The sequence below is a fragment of the Gopherus evgoodei genome, chromosome 7, assembly GCF_007399415.2.
Source record: "Gopherus evgoodei ecotype Sinaloan lineage chromosome 7, rGopEvg1_v1.p, whole genome shotgun sequence".
NCBI classification, from domain to species: domain Eukaryota; kingdom Metazoa; phylum Chordata; order Testudines; family Testudinidae; genus Gopherus; species Gopherus evgoodei.
In genome coordinates, this window is record NC_044328.1 from 98,199,118 (window position 1) to 98,217,135 (window position 18,018).

At 56.9% G+C, this 18,018-nt stretch overlaps 1 protein-coding gene across 30 annotated transcripts in view; it reads left to right on the forward strand.

The window, feature by feature from the left end:
* Window positions 1-18,018, forward strand: part of NRXN2 (neurexin 2) — a 339,529-nt gene that overhangs the window by 236,846 nt on the left and 84,665 nt on the right. For all 30 annotated transcript variants that reach the window (XM_030569276.1, XM_030569274.1, XM_030569293.1 and 27 more), the window contains one exon: window positions 17,580-17,761. In XM_030569276.1, coding sequence (XP_030425136.1) covers window positions 17,580-17,761 — 182 coding nt within the window. The remainder of the gene's footprint in view (window positions 1-17,579; window positions 17,762-18,018) is intronic.

Sequence of the window (18,018 nt, forward strand, 5' to 3'; positions counted from 1 at the left end):
ACTCACAACCCTAGGTTTAGCAGGCCAATGCTCAAACCACTGAGCTATCCCTCCCAACTTGGAATGGGATTATGCCAAACCTAGGGCAATCTGCTTCCTCCTCACACCAGAGCATCCACACGGAGTGTAGTGTCAGCTCCACTAACCCAGCCTACTTCCCTGCTGCAGGGGGTGTTCTTCCAGAGGAGTTTGCACACGAGTTAGCCTAGGCTGCAGGTCACTCGAGTTATAACACGTGTTGCCCCAGCACAGAATGAGTCCAGCACAAACCCCTCCTGCCAGTTCTGTGGGGCTGGCCTGGCCAGAGACAGGTGACTCCTCCGCAGCCCACCGCTCTGCAGTGTGGATGCAGGCTAGCTCCATCGGAGTGCTTCTAGTCCTCCAGTGCCTTCCAACAATTCCCCCGCCTGCCCAGCAAGGACAGACACGTTCTGCCACAGGTCACTGGGGAAGAATTCCCCTCAGCATGCCTCCCCTATCCACGCATCCACACAACTCCCCTGCTAACACAGCCTCTATAACCACACACAGCGCCCCATTCACACACACAGCTCCTCTTAACACACCCCAGTACCCACACGCATGGCTTTCCTTAATTGAGTTCCTCTATCCACACACATGCTCCCCCCCTCACATATACAGTTCCTCTTAACACAGACCCATTAACATCCCAGGTACACACAAACACAGGGCCCCCCTGAACAGCGCAGCAGTGTGTGCATTCGAACCTCAGTGTCAGATGGCACAGGGCCATTTGCAGGTGGGAGCCAGCCCCATCGCTAAGCCAGGATGATGCCAGCAGAAGGACCCTCGCAGGCCAAGCTGCCCCGTTGAAGGACACCAGAGGAGCGTTCCCAGAGAGAAGGCTTCCCCCTGGACTGGCTGCATGTGCCTTTGGGGGCCAATTCCCAGAGTGGTGGTTGTGAGACCAGCTTGGGGGATGGAGGCTTTCCGTTCGGTTCAGATGTGGCTTGGTTCATGGAGCTTGAGTCACTTAGGCATGGGGTTCAGGCAATCAGCCACATTCCCACTGAGAGCTTCCACACTGGGGGTTAAAGAAGTTTAACTGAATGGAGGCCAGGGCATGTGTGGATGGAAGGATAGGATTGGCTAGTGAGCTGCCCGGGCACTCAGGAGAGCAGGATTCAAGCCCCTGCTCTGCCCTAGCCTTCCTGCGTGCTCTGGGGCTAGTCACCTAGCCCCAGAGCACGCAGCTTCCCCTGCTGTAAAATGGGAATAGTGGTATCCCCTGGTGAAAGGCTGCACTGTAACTCCTGCCCCGGGACTGGGATAGAACCCAGGAGTCCTGATTCCTAGCCCCCGCCCCCTGACTAGACCTTTCTTGCTCGAGCTGGAAATAGAACAGAATAAGGGGGGAGGAAAGAGAATCTCTAGCATCTTGGGTTGGGGGGATTCCCCAGTATGTGTTGGGCAGGGAGGATCTGGGGGGAGGACGACACATTCCCCAGCATCCCAGTGGGGGAGGAGGGATCAGTGTGACTCTCTGGGAGTATGTTCCCCAGCATCCCAGTGGGGGTTGGGGGATCAGTATGGCTCTCGGGGGATATGTTCCCCAGCATCCTGGGGACAGGGGTGATCAGTGTGACTTCCTGGGGAGGGCAGTAACTGCCCTTTGCATACCCCTAGTCAGAGCACAGGCAGCCCTGGCTGATGGCAGCTCTAAGCACCCTAAAGAGAATCATTAGCATAGGCAGGGCTCTGGCTATTACTATTAATTAAACTCATTATAAATGGAATATGCCCTAAAGCTCCTGGAATGGGCTGGGCTCCATGGCAGTCAGATGGGGAGAGGGGTGCAAAGAAGGTATGTGGGGTTGGGCAGGAGGAGGTATGATTGCTGGGTCGTTAGCTGGGAGGGCTGGCAATGCAAACCCAGGGACACAGACCTGGAATTGGATCTAGTATTAACCACGGAGACTTGGCTGGCTGCTCAGGGGGAGACATCCACTGGGCCTCTGGGAGTTGTGAGAATGAGGCTGGACTAGCTGGGGCTGAGCAGAGGGGCAGAGATAGAGACATTTGCATTGTCTGCCTATCTATCCCCTACACACCCTTGATCTCTCCCTGTCTATTCCCACACACTTCTCTGTCTCTCTAGCCCCATATTATTTCTTTCTCTGTCTTTCCCCATATTCACCCTCTTTCTCTAGTCTCGTATTCTCTGTCTCTGTGTCCATCTCGCTCATACGCACCCTCATACACTCTACCTCATACACTCAGTCAGTAAATATCTAATCTCCATCCATCCGGCTCCATATTCATGTATTATCTAGATAGACAGGCATCGGTCTATCCGTCTATCTAGGCATGTTCCATGAATAAAGCTGTACCCCAGTGTATATGGCTGGGACATGGGCCTGTACGTGTGAGCGTGTGTGTGTGTGTGTGTGTGTGTTTATAGTGACTTCTCTGTATCTAGCTCTGGGTGCACGAGCAGCCCAAAGCACTCGACTGTGATACACTCCCTCACCCTGCATTGAAAGGCAGTACTGAGGGGCAGTGGGCTTCTGGAGGTGGCTACGTCTCAATGCTGGGCGAGGGGCTGCTGTATAAACACCCCTGGTGCCGCACTCCAGAAGTAGCAGCTTTCTGAGTTTCCACTGAATCCTGCTGCATCCTGGGCTTTGGGTGAGGTAAAAAGGATTGAACCACATCTTAATTAAACCTTCCCAAGGGAGTTAGAAGGATTCCTTTCATTTCACGTCCGTTTGTCCTCGTTCCTGTTCATCTCTCTAATAAATCCCATTTGTGGTTTCACTGCCGGTCTTGGTTCATATTCCCAGGCCTGTGAGGTCCCAAGCGGAGATCTGAAACCCAGTCATGTGGAATGGTTGAATGAGCAACCCCCGTATAAACGGCCCCCACACCTGCCCCAGAGATGGCAGTGTCTCAGGTTGGGGTGAGGGATCCCTGTGTAAACAGCCTCTGCGCTCCACCCCAGAAGCAGCTGCATCTCGATACTGGGCAGGGATCCCTGTATACATGCAGCCCTGCTCATGTTTACACTCATGTCCCTGTTCACCCCGTATGTGCCCCACCCCGTCCACTCACTCTTGCCTCACACGCTATATTCAAACATGCCCCTTCCGTGACAGTCCCCTACTCTGGTCAGGTGTGTACACCTGCCCTTTGCCCTCTGTGCCCTCCCCCTTCTCACTGTCCGTTCCTCCCTGACCCTCCCCAGGCCCCTTTGCTTCAGCCTCACAAGCTAATCAAGGCTCTGAGGAGCTATTGTCTTGCAGCCCAAACCCTGGGCTCCAGCTGTGCGGGAATTGGACGCAGGCTCAGCAGATGGCTGAGGCTTGCACTTGATAATTGCCCGGCCTGCTGCTGTGGGTGGGTAGGGGGCGCCATCCAGAGGGGAGGCTGGGCAGAGCTGGGAGGGGATCTGCAGAGCTTCTTCTGCCGAGCTAATTAACTCGGTCCTAAAGGACGATGATTGAGGCCGATAGCGTGGAGAGTCATCTCTGCTGTGGAGTGGCATTGGGAGCATTGCGGGGCGCGGGGGCTGTGCATGGGGGAGCAAGACAGTGAGCTCCCTGCCTGTCCCCTTTGCAACCCTTGTGCAACCCTTGAGCAGGATCCATCTACAGGGAACCAAGGCCATGTTGCACCCAAATGAATTTGTCCAGGCAGGATTCAGCACGCTTCAGTGTCACCTTGAGTGGACTTGTCTGAACCTGAGTGTTCCCAGATAGACTAGCCTTCTTGCCAACAGTTGGTGCAGCACGGAGCCCAGCTGAGACTCCGGTCTCAGTCTGGGGTTGTGCAGCACCTGGCACCATAGGGATCCCTGATCTCAGCTGGGGTGGGTCTGAGCGTCACCCGACCTCACAGGGGCTCTGATCTCAGTCAGGAGGAGGTGCGTGAGCAGCACCCAGCTCAACAGGGATCCCCAGTTTTGATAAGGGTCTGTGCAGTACCTGCTATGATCGGGCCCCTGATCTTGGCTGGGCTGTGAGCACTGATAGAGTCCTCAGTCGGAAGCAGATTTGTTGGCTGTATGGGGGTTGCCATGACAGCACAATTCCCCCCACCCATACTCAGGTGCGTGCATCTCTGTTAATGAACGAGGAGACGCTATTCTCATCCTATTAATTCACCGCCTTTTTAAAATAAATATTGATACCAGCGCTGGCGTGCCCTGAATGGGGCTGTTATGGCATGAATAATGGCAACTAATCGGGGGTTATTTTTAAACCATGGAAACTGACAAAGATCATTAGAAACTTAATAGAAATTCCTTCATTAGCATAAGTGTCGGAGATTAAAGGAAGAAATCTCTCTATTTCCTACCATCTACCCCCACCCTGCTCTGCTTTTGATGGAGAGAGAGGTAAAGGAACAGTCTTTATAGAGAACATTCGCCCACATGCCTGGCATGCAGCCCCATGTGGGGTGGGGGTGTACTTGGGAAGATCAGCTGGGGAAGGGGATTATTAAGGAATTGGGTGGGTGGGGCTATTGGAGAATCAGCTGCACAGGAGGGTGTGTATTGGCGGATCCTTTAGACTGGGGATGTTGGAGGATCAGTTGGGCAGGGGGTTGTTCATATTGTGGGTATTGGTTAGGCAGGGATGTACTGAAGGGTTGGTGGTCTGGAGGGGGTATTTTTGGGGGGAATGCATGGAGGGGAGATGTATGGAGAATAGTTTGGACTGGGGGATCAGTTAGGTCAGGGGAGTATTGGGGGAGATTGGCTGGGCGGGGGTGAATGGGTATATTGGAGGATTGGCAGGGTGGGGAGTGTGCTGGGGTATCAGCTGGATGGGAGTGTATTGGGGAATCAGCAGGGTGGGGGTGTACTATGGGAATCGGCTGGCTCGTGAGGTTACACAGGGAGGATTGGCTGGGTGGGGATTATTGGGGGATCAGATGAGCAGGGGTAGGTACTGGGGTGATCAGCTGCGCAAGAGGTGTATTGGGAGGATTGATTGGGTGAGGGGTATATTGGTGTATGGGAGGATCAGCTGGCAGAGAGTTGTATTGGGACTGTTGGCTGGGCGGGAGTGTACAGGGGGTTTGGCTAGCTGAGGGGATCAGCTGGGCAGAGGGCTGTATTGAGGGATTGGCTGGGTGGGTGGGGGGCATACCAGGGGATTGGCTGGGACGGAGTCTGTATGGGAGGATCAGCTGGGCGGAGGCGGCATATGGAGGGATCGGCTGGACAAAGGGCTGTATTGGGGTTGGCTGGGCAGGGGAGCTGTACTGAGGAATCAGCTGGGTGGTGGGCATATGTGGGGATTGGGCAGGAGGTGTATAGGGATTTGGCTGGGTGGGGGATGTATTGGGGAATTGGCTGGATGGGTGGGGCATACAGGGTTATCGGGTGGGGGATGTACCAGGAGGATCAGCTGGGCAGGGGGCATATGGGAGGATCAGTAGGATGCAGGGGTGCATGGGGGGATCGGCCGGGTGGGTGGAGGTATCGGGGTGGATCGGCTAGGTGGGGGGAATGCAGGGAAGCAGCTGGTTGTGGGGTATGCAGGGGGATCAGCTGGGCACAGGGTATACAAGGAGCGGCTGGGCGCGGGACTGTATTGGGGAATTGGCTGGGCAGGAGTTGTACAGGGGCAGCGGCTGGGCGGGGGATGTTTGGGGGGATCAGCTGGGCGGGGGGGTTGTATTGGGGAATTGGCTGGGTGGGGAGGGTGTACAGCGGGATTGGCTGGGCGGGGGGGCTGTATTGGGGAATTGGCTGGGTGGATAGGGTGTACAGGGGGATTGGCTTGGCAGGGGGGCTGTATTGGGGAATTGGCTGGGTGGGGAGGGTGTACAGGGGAATTGGCTGGGCGGGGGGGCTGTATTGGGGAATTGGCTGGGAGGGGAGGGTGTACAGGGGGATTGGCTGTGCAGGGGGGGCTGTATTGGGGAATTGGCTGAGTGGGGAGGGTGTACAGGGGGATTGGCTGGGTGCGGGGGCTGTATTGGGGAATTGACTGGGTGGGGAGGGTGTACAGGGGGATTAGCTGGGTGGGGAGGGTGTACAGGAGGATTGGGTGGGCGCGGGGGCTGTATTGGGGAATTGACTGGGTGGGGAGGGTTTACAGGGGGATTGGCTGGGCGGGGGGGCTGTATTGGGGAATTGGCTGGGTGGGGAGGGTGTACGGGGGATTGGCTGGGCGGGGGGGCTGTATTGAGGAATTGGCTGGGTGGGGAGGGTGTACAGGGGGATTGGCTGGGCGAGGGGGCTGTATTGGGGAATTGGCTGGGTGGGGAGGGTGTACAGGGGGATTGGCTGGGCGGGGGGGCTGTATTGGGGAATTGGCTGGGTGGGGAGGGTGTACAGGGGAATCGGCTGGGTGGGGAGGGTGTACAGGGACAGCGGCTGGGCGGGGGAAGGGCGGGCACTGTGGAATGTTGTAGTGTCATGAGGACGGGAGAACAGGAGTCAAGTCAAGTGGGCTCTCTTGGAGGGGGGTTTGGTGGTTCCAGCGGGGGGTGCGGCTGGGAGCCAGGACTCTGGTTCTATTCCTGGCTTTGGCTCTCATGAGTTAGAGCTGGGGTTGGGAGCCAGGACGCCAGGGTTCTATGGCTGTGGGGGAGGGGGGGACACAGTTCCAGCCAAGGACTTGGTTCTATTCCCCTCACCCCCCACCCGGCTCCCAGGGTGACTGACCCGCTGTCCTCTCCAATCTTGTGCCCCATTTCCCCATCTGTACAGCAGTGGGCGATGTGACGTCCAGCCCCCCGGGAGCATGGTGAGGGGTAACAAGTGCCTGTGCAGTGCTGTGAGCCTGCAAAGCCCTAAGAAAGGCTGCAGTGGAGGGGACTCTGAAGCCTCTGATGGGGAGGAGTCCCTGAAAACCCAGGCAGGAGAGTTTGGACAGAGAACTCACGCCACTGCCAGAACTGGGAATGGAATCCAGGAGTCCTGGCTCCAGCCTCCTGAGCTAACCACTAGACCCCACTCCTCTCCTAGAGCTGGGAAGGAAGAGTAATATGTGACTCCGGTACCACGGCCTAGGCTAGCCTGGTGCTGGGGCACTGTACCGCAGGGAGCAGAGTGGGAGCTGAGTAGGGGGCTCAGTCAGCACTGGCCCCAATGCCCCAGTGTGGCACTAGGGAGCACTGCACTGCAGGGAGCAGCATAGTGGGGGTCCTCAGGGGTCCCAGATTCTATATGGGCTACATGAGGCATCGCCCTGAGGTGGGGTGAGATGGGGGAGGGTTATGCTGACTGGTAGCTTAGCACACACTGGCCAGCACACATGGGGTGAGGTGCGTTGGAAGGGATGTGTTTGTGGCTGTCAGACGGCCCTCTGTGACGCCGATGGTTACAACCTTGTAACGGGAGAGCTCATAGGCAAGAGTAGTCTTGTACCTGGTGCCATTCGGTGTTCAGCCATCCCACACGCTCGAAGGCCTGGAGGTGGGGCCGTCAGGGCTGCGCTTTCCCTGAGCAGATGAAGCCAGATCAGAGGCTGTGGCTACACCACAAATTACTTCGGTATAACTGCGTCGCTCAGGGGAGTGAATAATCCACCTGTGTGTGTATGGATGGTATATGTCTGTGCGTGTGTTTGTGTGAGGCCGGGATGTGCATGTGTGAATGGATGATGTATGTGTGGGTGGGTGGATGGGATATGCATGTGTGTGTGTGTGAATGGACGGGATGTGCACATGTGTGTGTGTTTGTGTGAACAAACAGGATGTGCATGTGTGAGTGTGAACGGACAAGATGTGCACGTGTGTGTGTGTGAATGGATGGGAGGTGCATGTGCATGCGTGTGTGTGTGTGAACAGACTGGCTATCCATGTGTGTGTGTGAACAGATGGGGTGTATGTCTGTGTGTATGAACCGACAGGATGTGCACGTGTGTGTGTGAACAGATGGGATTTGTGTATCCGTGCAGCAGTTTTCCCACTTGCACTGTGTGTGGCACCTTTTGCCTGTAGCTGCCTTGGCCTCGCTTCAGTTTGCCTGCCACTCTATTCCACACCTCTCTTGTGTGTGCCATCCCAGGCCCCAGTCTCCCCCGCCTGCATGCCCAGCTGGCTCCTGTTAGCCAGCCCTGTGCTGCTGCCTGGCAGGTCGTCCCCTAACTGCCTGTCTGGCTCCGTGCCAATGGGCCTTTGTTGAGAGGCAGAGATCCAGTGAGGGCAGCGCAGCATTATCTGTCTGTCAGTGCCTAGCAACCTCTGCCGGCTCGCTTCACACACCCGCCTCTCCTGAGCCATTAGCCATGGGGAAGTGGCTGTGCTGACCCTGCAGAGGCCCCAATTACCTACCTGTCAGGTCAAGCTGCTTCTAGCTGCCAGCAAGGCTGGGCTCGGGAGGGGAGATGGGCACCGCCTGGCTTAGTGCCGGGGAAGGGAAGACAAGCCCCACACGGTGTAGTGCCGGGGAAGGGGAGACAGGCACCACCTGACTTAGCACCGGGAAAGGGGATACAGGCCCCACGCGATGTAGTGCCGGGAAAGGGGAGACAGGCACTGCCTGGCTTAGCACCGGGGAAGGGGATACAGGCCCCATATGGTGTAGCGCCGGGGAAGGGTATACAGGCCCCATGTGGCATAGTAGCGGGGAAGGGGATACAGGCCCCATGTGGTTAGTGCCGGGGAAGGGGATACAGGCCCTATGCGGCATAGCGCCAGGGAAGGGGAGATGGGTACCACTTGTCTTAGCATCAGTGAAGGGGATACAGGCCCCATGTGGCATAATGGCGGGGAAGCGGATACAGGCCCCATGCGGCATAGCACCGGGGAAGGGGAGATGGGCACCGCTTGGCTTAGCACCGGGGAAGGGGATACAGGCCCCATGTGGTGTAGCGCCGGGAAAGGGTATACTGGCCCCATGTGGCATAGTAGTGGGGAAGGAGCTACAGGCCCCGTGTGGTGTAGTGACGGTGAAGGGGATACAGGCCCCATGCGGCGTAGCGCTGGGGAAGGGGAGATGGGTACCACCTGGCTTAGGACCGGTGAAGGGGATACAGGCCCCACGCGGCGTAGCACTGGGGAAAGGGATACAGGCCCCATGCGGCATAGTGGTGGGGAAGGGAATACAGGCCCGCACACATAAACACACACACCTCTCTCCCTACCCCCCACAGCTCCCCACCATGAGGTATAGGAGTATTAGGGCAACTTGGTCCAGATTTCCCTGTCTTTGGCTACTGCCAGACAAACCCTTCAGCACCAGCAGCCCCCGCCCCCCCTAATGCAGGGATGCTCCCCCCAGCAGAACAAAGCCCTCTCTGGGCCAGGAACAGGCCAGGACACTGCCCATGATTTGCCTTCCACATGCACCATCCTAGATGCCTTAACCAATCAGCCAGGGCTGCAGCGGCTCCCTCTTCCTTGGGGCGGGGGCCAGACCCCCCCGCCAAGTCTCCCAGTCTATAGGGCAATGCAGAATTGATTGCCAGGACAGCTCCCAAGGAGAGAGGACGACCATTCATCGCCCACGGACAGCCTAGACCCTGTGCCCTGCAGCTCGTTAAACCTCCCCAGCACTTTCTCTAATAGCCGGGGCATGAACCCCAGCGCCTGGGTGGCTAATTGCATCCCAGCTTCCCTTCAATTGCCTCTGCAGTGCACACAAAGGGAGCCTTCCCATCGCCTGGTGTTACGCGGGGATGTTAAAGGGCCCCCAGAGCCCCACCCCAGAGGCAGCTGCATCTCAGCCATGGGCGAGGGATCCCTGTATAAACAACCCCTGCGCCCCACCCCAGAGGTGGCTGCTGTCCTCTCTTCTCCCTCCCAACACTCCTATAGACTCTTTCTCTCTCTCCTTTTTAGCTCATCCCCCTTTCCAGCTCCTAATGGGGATATGAATTATTTAGCACCATGGCCCCTTCTCCAGAAAAAGTGCCAGAGCTGGCGTGTTCCCACTTCAGTGACCTACATTCCCCTGCCAGACCCAGCCTCCTCCCCCATCACTGGCACCTCTCCCCACCGGGAGAAGGACAGAGATGGAGTGCCTGTCCCCCACCCCTATACCCATTTGCTAGCCAACACCCCCTCCTGTCCACCCCCCCCCTAAAGCCAAAGTGCCAGGACCTCAGCTCGAGAGCAGCACCTGCCTTAGGATATGAATTGGGGCTTGAAGGGGGCACAGAAGGGCCCCTCAGAACCAGGCACCATGGGGAAGAGCGTTAGACCTGGAAGGACTCTAATTCTGCCACCCCTGATTTCCACTGAGACACACTAGGGTCTGTTGGGTCAGAGCCAGAGGGGGCTGGGAGTCGGGACTTCTGGCTTCTTATTCTGGCTCTGTGAGGGGTGTGGGGTCTAGTGGTTAGAGTAGGGACACTGGTTTAGTCTCTGCCTCTGTGCCCCTTGGTTGTTTATCAGCTCTGCTCCCTTCCCCCACAATCCGGGCAGTGCATTGGCCAGAGCCAGGAGTGCAGCTACTGAAGGAATCGATACCCAGGCTTGGGGGGGCTGTGGGAGCAGGGGAGGGGAGCGCTCAGGGGAGGAAGGGTGCTGTGGGAGTGGAGGGGAGGAGGGTGTAAGAACAAAGGGCATTGCGGGGGGCTGGCATCTGGCTGTAGAGTGGGATGGATATTAAATATAATGCTGCAGGAATCGCCACCTGCTGCCGCTGCTTTCCGTCAGCTCAGCTATTTTGAATCCACTGCCAGGAAGGGGTGTGAATGCAGAGGCGGCTGAGTGCTAAAGGGGTGGGGCTGGGAGTCAGCATCAGGATGCCTGGGTTCTATCCCCAGCTCTGGGAGGCAATCTGCTTTGTAATTTCAGGGTCACACATCAGCACTGGGGTGCATACACGGCTTTATTATTGTAGGGTCTTTGAGAGTGCTGGGGCTCCAAGGGCTGGTGTGTTACTGTAGGGGTCTCTGCAGGCCTGGGACTGTGCAAGCCGAGGTGTTATTGTAGGGGTCTGTCTAATGCTGGGGCTGCACTGGCTGGTGTGTTATTATAGAGTCTCTGCAGCATGGGTGCTGTGCAAGCCGAGGTGTTATTGTAGGGGTCTGTGTAGGGCTGGGGCTGCACTGGCTGGTGTGTTATTTTAAAACTCTTTAATGTTAAGGCTCTGTGGGCTGGTGTGTTTTTCTAGGGTCTCTCAAGCCCTGGGGCTCTGTGGGCTGGTGTGTTATTGTAGGGTTTCTCAAGCCCTGGGGCTCTGTGGGCTGGTATGTTTTTCTAGGGTCTCTCAAGCCCTGGGGCTCTGTGGGCTGGTGTGTTATTGTAGGGTCTCTCAAGCCCTAGGGCTCTGTGGGCCGGTGTGTTATTGTAGGGTCTCTCAAGCCCTGGGGCTCTGTGGGCCGGTGTGTTATTGTAGGGTCTCTCAAGCCCTGGGCTCTGTGGGCCGGTGTGTTAGTCTAGGGTCTCCCCTGGACTGTGAGCCAGAAATGCCATGCAGGCAGGAGCCATGCCCTCTCCTTGTTCCCAGCCCTGCAGCCCTCCTTCCCATGGTGCCCGGCTGCCATCTCTCCCTCTGCCTGTCGCCATCACATTCCCTGGCTCTTCAGCAGAGCCTCTGTGGCCCTGGGACTGATCGTTTTCAAGGTAATCACTGCTGTGACAGTGATGGATGGAGGGGAAACCATAGAGCAGGGCCGCTTCCACCCCCCGCACCAGCACTCCCCTTCCCCCTCCTTCCAACACAGAGAGATAATCAGCCCCTACACCCACGCACCCCAACCCTGCCCCAGGGCAGCGCTACCAGGCGCTCTCCCCTCACTACCAGTGCCAGCCCAAAGCTCTAGTAGGGCACTGCTGCAGGGAGCAGGGTGGGGACCAGTAGGAGGTGCTCTGCCCTCACCATCCGTGTTAACCTCAAAGCCCCAGAGTGGCACTAGGGGTTGCTGCACTGCAGGAGGAGGCTGTCACAGGCTCGGGGCTGTGCCCGCGGGTTTGGAACAGTCTCTTGGAGGAGCCACTTCACTGTGCCAGACCCCAGGACTCTCACTCTTCCTCCAGGGCAGGCCACAAGGCCTCCCACGGCTGAAACTCACCCTCGAGGGTCCGGCCCTCCTGCTTCCCCCTGAGCTTTGCCCAGTAAGTCCCGCTGAGACAGGCTCCTGGCAGAGCCTTGGCCACCCCTCAGGACTGATGCCCCTCAGCCGGCATTTCCAGTGACCCTCAAGCAGCTTCCCCAGGGCAGTTGGTTTATTAGTCACCTGGTGCCATCAGAGGCAGCCTGTGGCTTAGCACAGAGAGCTGAAGGTTAAAGCACTGTCCATTCTGCTCAGCCTAGTACCCGGCCCTAGGGTCAGGATCTATTTGTCTGTCTGCGCGCCTCGGCCTGTTCCCAGGTGGGAGCTGCCAGCTTCCTCCAGCAGCCAGCTCTTCTCCTCCAGCTCCCCTTCCAGTCCTTTCTTCTCCAGCTGGGGTCTCTGCTCACTTCCCTGCTGGCAGTGTGGATCCCTGAGTCACTGGGGCTGGCCTGGTCTCTGGCCACTTGTTCTGGGTCGGTTATAGCTGGTTCCTGGAGGGCTGTGTTCATGCCACCCAGACAGGGAGGTGACACTCGCCCCTGTGTCCCCTAGGGCTTGTCTACAATAGAAACACTACAGCTGCACCTATGCTGCTGCAGCACTTCCGAATAGACACTACCTGCGTGGCGGGAGGGGTGTCCCCAGTGTAAGTAATGCACCTCCCCAAGAGGCAGGACCTAGCACTGCCTACACCAGGGTTAGGTTGGCTTAACTATGTCTCTCAGGGGGTGGATTTTTCACACTCCTGAGCGATGTAGTTGGGTCAGTGTAACTTTTAGTGTGACCCCCTTGCCCTCGGGTAGCCATGCAACGTATAGGGAGGGGAAACTGAGGCACACATAGGCATCCTAAACAATATTATGAAAATTCCCACTTCCTCCCAGGGGCTCCATAGGGGGCACTCTCCCCTGTTGTCAGTACTGACCCAGTGTGGTGCTATGCTGCAGGGAGTGGGGTGGGGGCACCTGGTACACTCCCCTGAGGCACTCAGGAGTGAGAGGCACCTCTCCACCTCCTGCCCTTCACATGAAGCAGGCCTGCTGTAGCTCTGCTCCCTGCACCCACCGGCCTCTGGCCACAGACAAGCTCTGACTTCCAGGTCTCCGCAGCCCTCGCCTCCTTGAGCCAGCTAGTGACAGACACACACCAGCCCCCAAGCCCCTCTGCCAGCGGGCCCCTCTGCAGCACCCAGCCCATCACTGGACACTCACTGAAATAACTAGGTACACCATCTCCAGAGAGACTGCATGTGCACAGCTCAGGATCAGGGCAGCCCAGCGCTGGAAATGACTGACCGGGGAAGTGAGTGGTTAAGATCTGAGAGCTAGTGAGCAATGATAAGACCACCAGGTGGTGGGGGAAATGGGGGATAACATGCTTCCTGGAGCCTGAACTGAACCTGAACATGCTAAAATCCTTGTCTGAGCCATTTCGCACCTACAGCAGCCTCCCAGCATCAAGAGCCCCCATGGCCAGCAGCCAACTTTCAGGAACACACAAAGCCTTCTCCCATTGGCTCTCCTGGAGGTGGATGAGAAAGGGGCCGCCTTCCTTCCTTGTCTAGTCCAGCACACCTTGGCGGTGTCCCTTTGGCAGCATGCCCCAGAGAAGACGCTTCTCCCTTGCTTGCTGTCTGGTGCACCCGCCCCCATCACCCCCAGTGGTTTCATGTGCCCCCAGCCAATTTTTCTGGTTCCCTTCACAAGCAAAAGGGGCTTCTGTTGTGTTGGCGTCACAGGGCTGCACTTACCTCAGAGACAGGCTGAGCAGAATCGACGTGCACCTGTCTGCCAGAAGAGCTGTTTGTCCACTCTGCCTTGTTACCTACTTCCTAGCATCAGTTCAGATCTGTACACAGGTCCCTGGGCAACGTCAGTAAGAGCAAGGCCCCAAATAGCTTCGGCTTTCCCTCGATACCTTACAAGACACCATCTGGATAAGCATAGTGACAGCAGTGTGTTGGGTGCAGAGAGTTTGTCAGGCCTGATAGGAATTGCTGACACAGAGTAGTAAATCCTTAGCCAGCTAACACCAACGTTCCTCTGTGTCACAGCTCCCTCCGGCAGTCTCAGTTGGATACAGGATTCTGCTTCTTGCTCCAGCTAGATGTGCATCATTCTGTGTGACTGTAAATAGGGGCTGTGCCGCACCCTAGAGGTGGCTGCATCTCAGCACCAGGCAAAAGATCCCTGTATATACAACCCGTGAGCCCTACCCCAGAAGCGGCTGCATCTCAGCACTGAGCATCATGTGGAACATCTTGTGCCAGTAGTTGGTGGGTGGTATAACCTCATGCAACTCCTAAACTTATTTCCCTCCCTTCACAATCCCACCTCTAGCTCACTGCCATTGTGTATGTACCACATGCCAGTGCAGCACAGGTCCAGCCCACTGGGGTGCCAGGAGACACCGTGGGGCAGAGGGCTCTGTCCACCGTGGGTTGCAGCCAGTGGAGCTGCACTGGAGGGCATTGGGGGTTGGGGGAGGCTTAGGTGGCCAGGCCTGGCTCTGGGAGATCCATAGAGCCGTCAGACAGCTCAGCCTCACAGTTTCTCAACGGATCCCCAGTTGATCTCTCTCTGCCTCACAGTTACAGGGTGCTTGTGGGGGCTATGACTGGTGAGCCTAAGGCACCACAGACACAGCAGCAGAAATGGCAGAGGGGTGGGAAACAGCGCTAAAGCCTGATTGGAGGGTAGGCAGTTCTAGCCCACATCTGGGAAGGAGTTGGGCAGGGACTGGAGCCAGGATTCCTGGGTTCTAGTCCTGGCTCTGCAAGAGTGTGGGATCTGGTGGGTTAGAGTAGGGGGTCTGGGAGGCAGGACTCTTGGGTTCTTTCCCCAGCTCTGGGAAGGAAGTGGGGTCTGGTAATTAGGGACTGTCAGGATCCCTCCCTCGCAGAGCAAGGAACCCAGGAGTCCTGGCTCCCCCTATCTGTAATTGTCCTCTCTAGAGTCTTGTCTGACTCCCGTCCTCTGCCCACCGTGCACCTAGCCGAGTTCCTTTGTAGACAGGCCCAGCAGAACACTCCACCATGAATCCGCAGTCGGTGCTGGCCCTGATCACTGGGGACAGGAACAGCTGTGCAGGGGGCAGCAAATGGAGTGGTGCAGGGGGCTGGGTTATTGCGGCGAGAGCTGAAGGAGCTTTTAGAAGGTAGTGCAGGAAACGTTGCCGATCTCATGTCGGAGTCAATTCCTGTCAGTGAGATTAGTGGGGGGAGGGGAGATGTCTGGGAACTTGCTGCTGAGAGATGGGGGTCTAACAGTGCCAGTACGGTCCTCGGGGAAATTGGAGGGTGGGAAGCAATTGTGTGTGTGTGTGTTTGTGCAAGTGTGTTTGCATTGGAATCGGTGTGTGGGTGTATTGCATTGGTGAGTATGTGTGCAGTTGTGATTTTGCATTAGAATGTATGGGAGGAGTTGTGTTTGTGTTGGGGAGCATGTGTGCCATTTGTGCATGTATGCATTAGTTCCTTTGTGGGTGTGGATGTTTGTGTTAGCCTGTGATTGTGTGTTTGCATCTGTATGCGTGCAGGTGTGTTGACATTTGTCTATTGCGTGTGTGTGTGTATGGAAATCAGGTCTGAACACACACACGTCTATGTTTGTAGGTATCCTAGATCTGAATGCTTGCACGTGTGCATGTGAGCACACCTGCATGTGTGCATTTACGTCCACCCTGGTGAGTGTTTCTTTGAGTGAGAGTGTGGTGATATTTGTGCCTTTGCATTTGGCCAGGATCCCTGTGCGTTTGTGCTGGGTGTGCAGTTGCGGTTGGTTGTGTCTGTGCTTGTGTTTGCAATTGCCGTGTGCGTGTGAGTTCATTCCCCATGTTTGTGAGGGGCAGATAGAGAATTGGGAGAATGGGGGACTCAGCTGGAACCAGGGCCGGCTCCAGGGCTTTTGCCGCCCCAAGCAGCGGAAGAAAAAAAAAAAGCTGCAATGGTGATCTGCAGCTCTACCGCCACCGCTTCAGTCTTCAGCGGCAAGTCCTTTGCTCCAAAAGGGAGTGAGGAACCCACCACCGAATGGCCGCCGAAGAGCTGGACATGCCACCTCTTTCCGTTGGCCGCCCTAAGCACCTGCTTGTTGGGCTGGTGCCTGGAGCCGGCCCTGGCTGGAACCCCTCCCCCCATTATTCCTCTTTGCATTTCCCCCACCCCCTGTCCATAAGAACAGCAATATTGGGTCAGCCCAGTGGTCCATCTAACCAAGTGTCCTGTCTTCTGACTGCCCAATGCCAGGTGCTTCAGAAGGGGTGGACAGAACAGCAAATCATCAAGTGATCCATTCCCTGTCGTCCATTCCCAGCTTCTGGCAAACCCCAGATCAAACCCTACCTAGGGTAACATCATCCCTCCTCGATACTTCCCACTGGTTTCAGGATTCTCCTGCACTTCCTGTCCCAAACTCATGCAGCATTGCTGTGTGCTGTTAAACAGATACTGCCCTAACCTAGGAGCTGTTCTCAACTCAAGGCGAGGGATCCCTCTCTTAGCAGCCCCAGGGTCCCCCTCGAGGCAGCGAGCACAGGGCCATCCATGTGTATAGGGTGAGTATCACATGGCACCCTGGGCCTCTTTGCAGGGAAAGGCACTAGAGAGGTGCAGGATACTTGGTGCTGCACGATGGTGCTTAGAGAGCCCTCGGCCACATCTGTAGCAGCCTCTGGACTCCTGGCCCTCTAGCACGGCCAGGCATGGCCGGGGCTCCCAGCTGTTCTGTGGTAGGTGCTACTAATTGCACCTGAGTTGGAGTTTGTTTTTTGCAAAATATTTTTAAAACCACTTGGAGGAATTTTCAGCCCGGCCCATCTTCCAACTGGGCTAGGAACAGACACATGCATGCCAGCTGCCTTCCTCTATCATGAGTGCTTGCGGTGTTTGTTAATTGCTAAGTGGCACCAGTTAAATCCCCCCCCGAAACCGAGTGTGGTAATAGTGTGTGAGCAGTGGCTGAGGGGGGCTGGAGCTATTTGCATAGGCTATGAGGTGGGAGGGAGGGGTGTTGGTGCTGGATGGCATCCGAGCTGACTATGCCCAAGCTGGCTGGCTGGTGCTCTGGGGTGTCTGCGCTGGTGCTTTGCCAGCTGTCTATGGGGGAGGCTCAGGCTCTGGCATGTTCATGCCGTGTCTCTCCCATCACGCTCAGGGGAGGCAGAGGGGAATGGAAGGCCTGTTTGACCCCTGAGCTCCCTGCTGAGGGAGGATTTATATTGAGGATACCTTGGGGCTGGGCTGAGACCCAGCAAGCCTCTTACTAATGGGACAGTTGCTGTGGCTGGGCTGAGGTAGAGGGCGGGGGCGCTCTTTGGCCTGATCACTCCTTGAGTGAAGGAGACATGGCTGCTGCTCTGGAAGAGAGGTGGGCTGGGGGCTGTTGGGTGGGACTGAGCAGCAGTGGCAGAGCTGTGAGGGGGAGTCCGGGACTGGAATTGCAGAGAGGAGGGCAAGATTGAAGTGCATTAGCCATATCTTCAGCTGTTCCTGGGGTCTATCCCCAGCTCTGGGAGGGGAGTGGGGCCTGGTGGGTTAGAGAGGGGGGTTAGGAGTCAGGACTCCTGGGTTCTACTGAGTAGCCTTGTCTGAGTTGTTCTCTAGGATCCCCTCTTACTAACCTTGTGTGTGTGTCTCTCTCTCTCCCGTCTCCCCAGCTGGCACTACATACATCTTTGGGAAGGGCGGGGCGCTTATCACCTACACCTGGCCACCCAACGACCGGCCCAGCACACGAGCCGACCGGCTGGCCGTGGGCTTCAGCACGCACCAGAAGAATGCCATCCTGGTGCGGGTGGACAGCGCCTCCGGGCTGGGGGACTATCTGCAGCTGCACATAGTAAGGAGAACCTGCACTTGGGGGGCTGCCGGCGGAGGTGCAGGGGGCCGGCAGTGGCAGGGAGAGCACTGCTCAGGTCTGCACCCTGTAACTGGAACCCATCCCCCTGAAAACCTGACCCTAGTGCTTCCTCCAGAGCCTGGGACCTCCCCTGTTGCCTCTCAGCAGCTTGGACTGAGCCCCTTCTTTAATCCCCCAAAGCTGCAATCTGACCCCCCACTCGGAGGAAGCTGGTTCCTCAGTCGTTTGCCACCCAA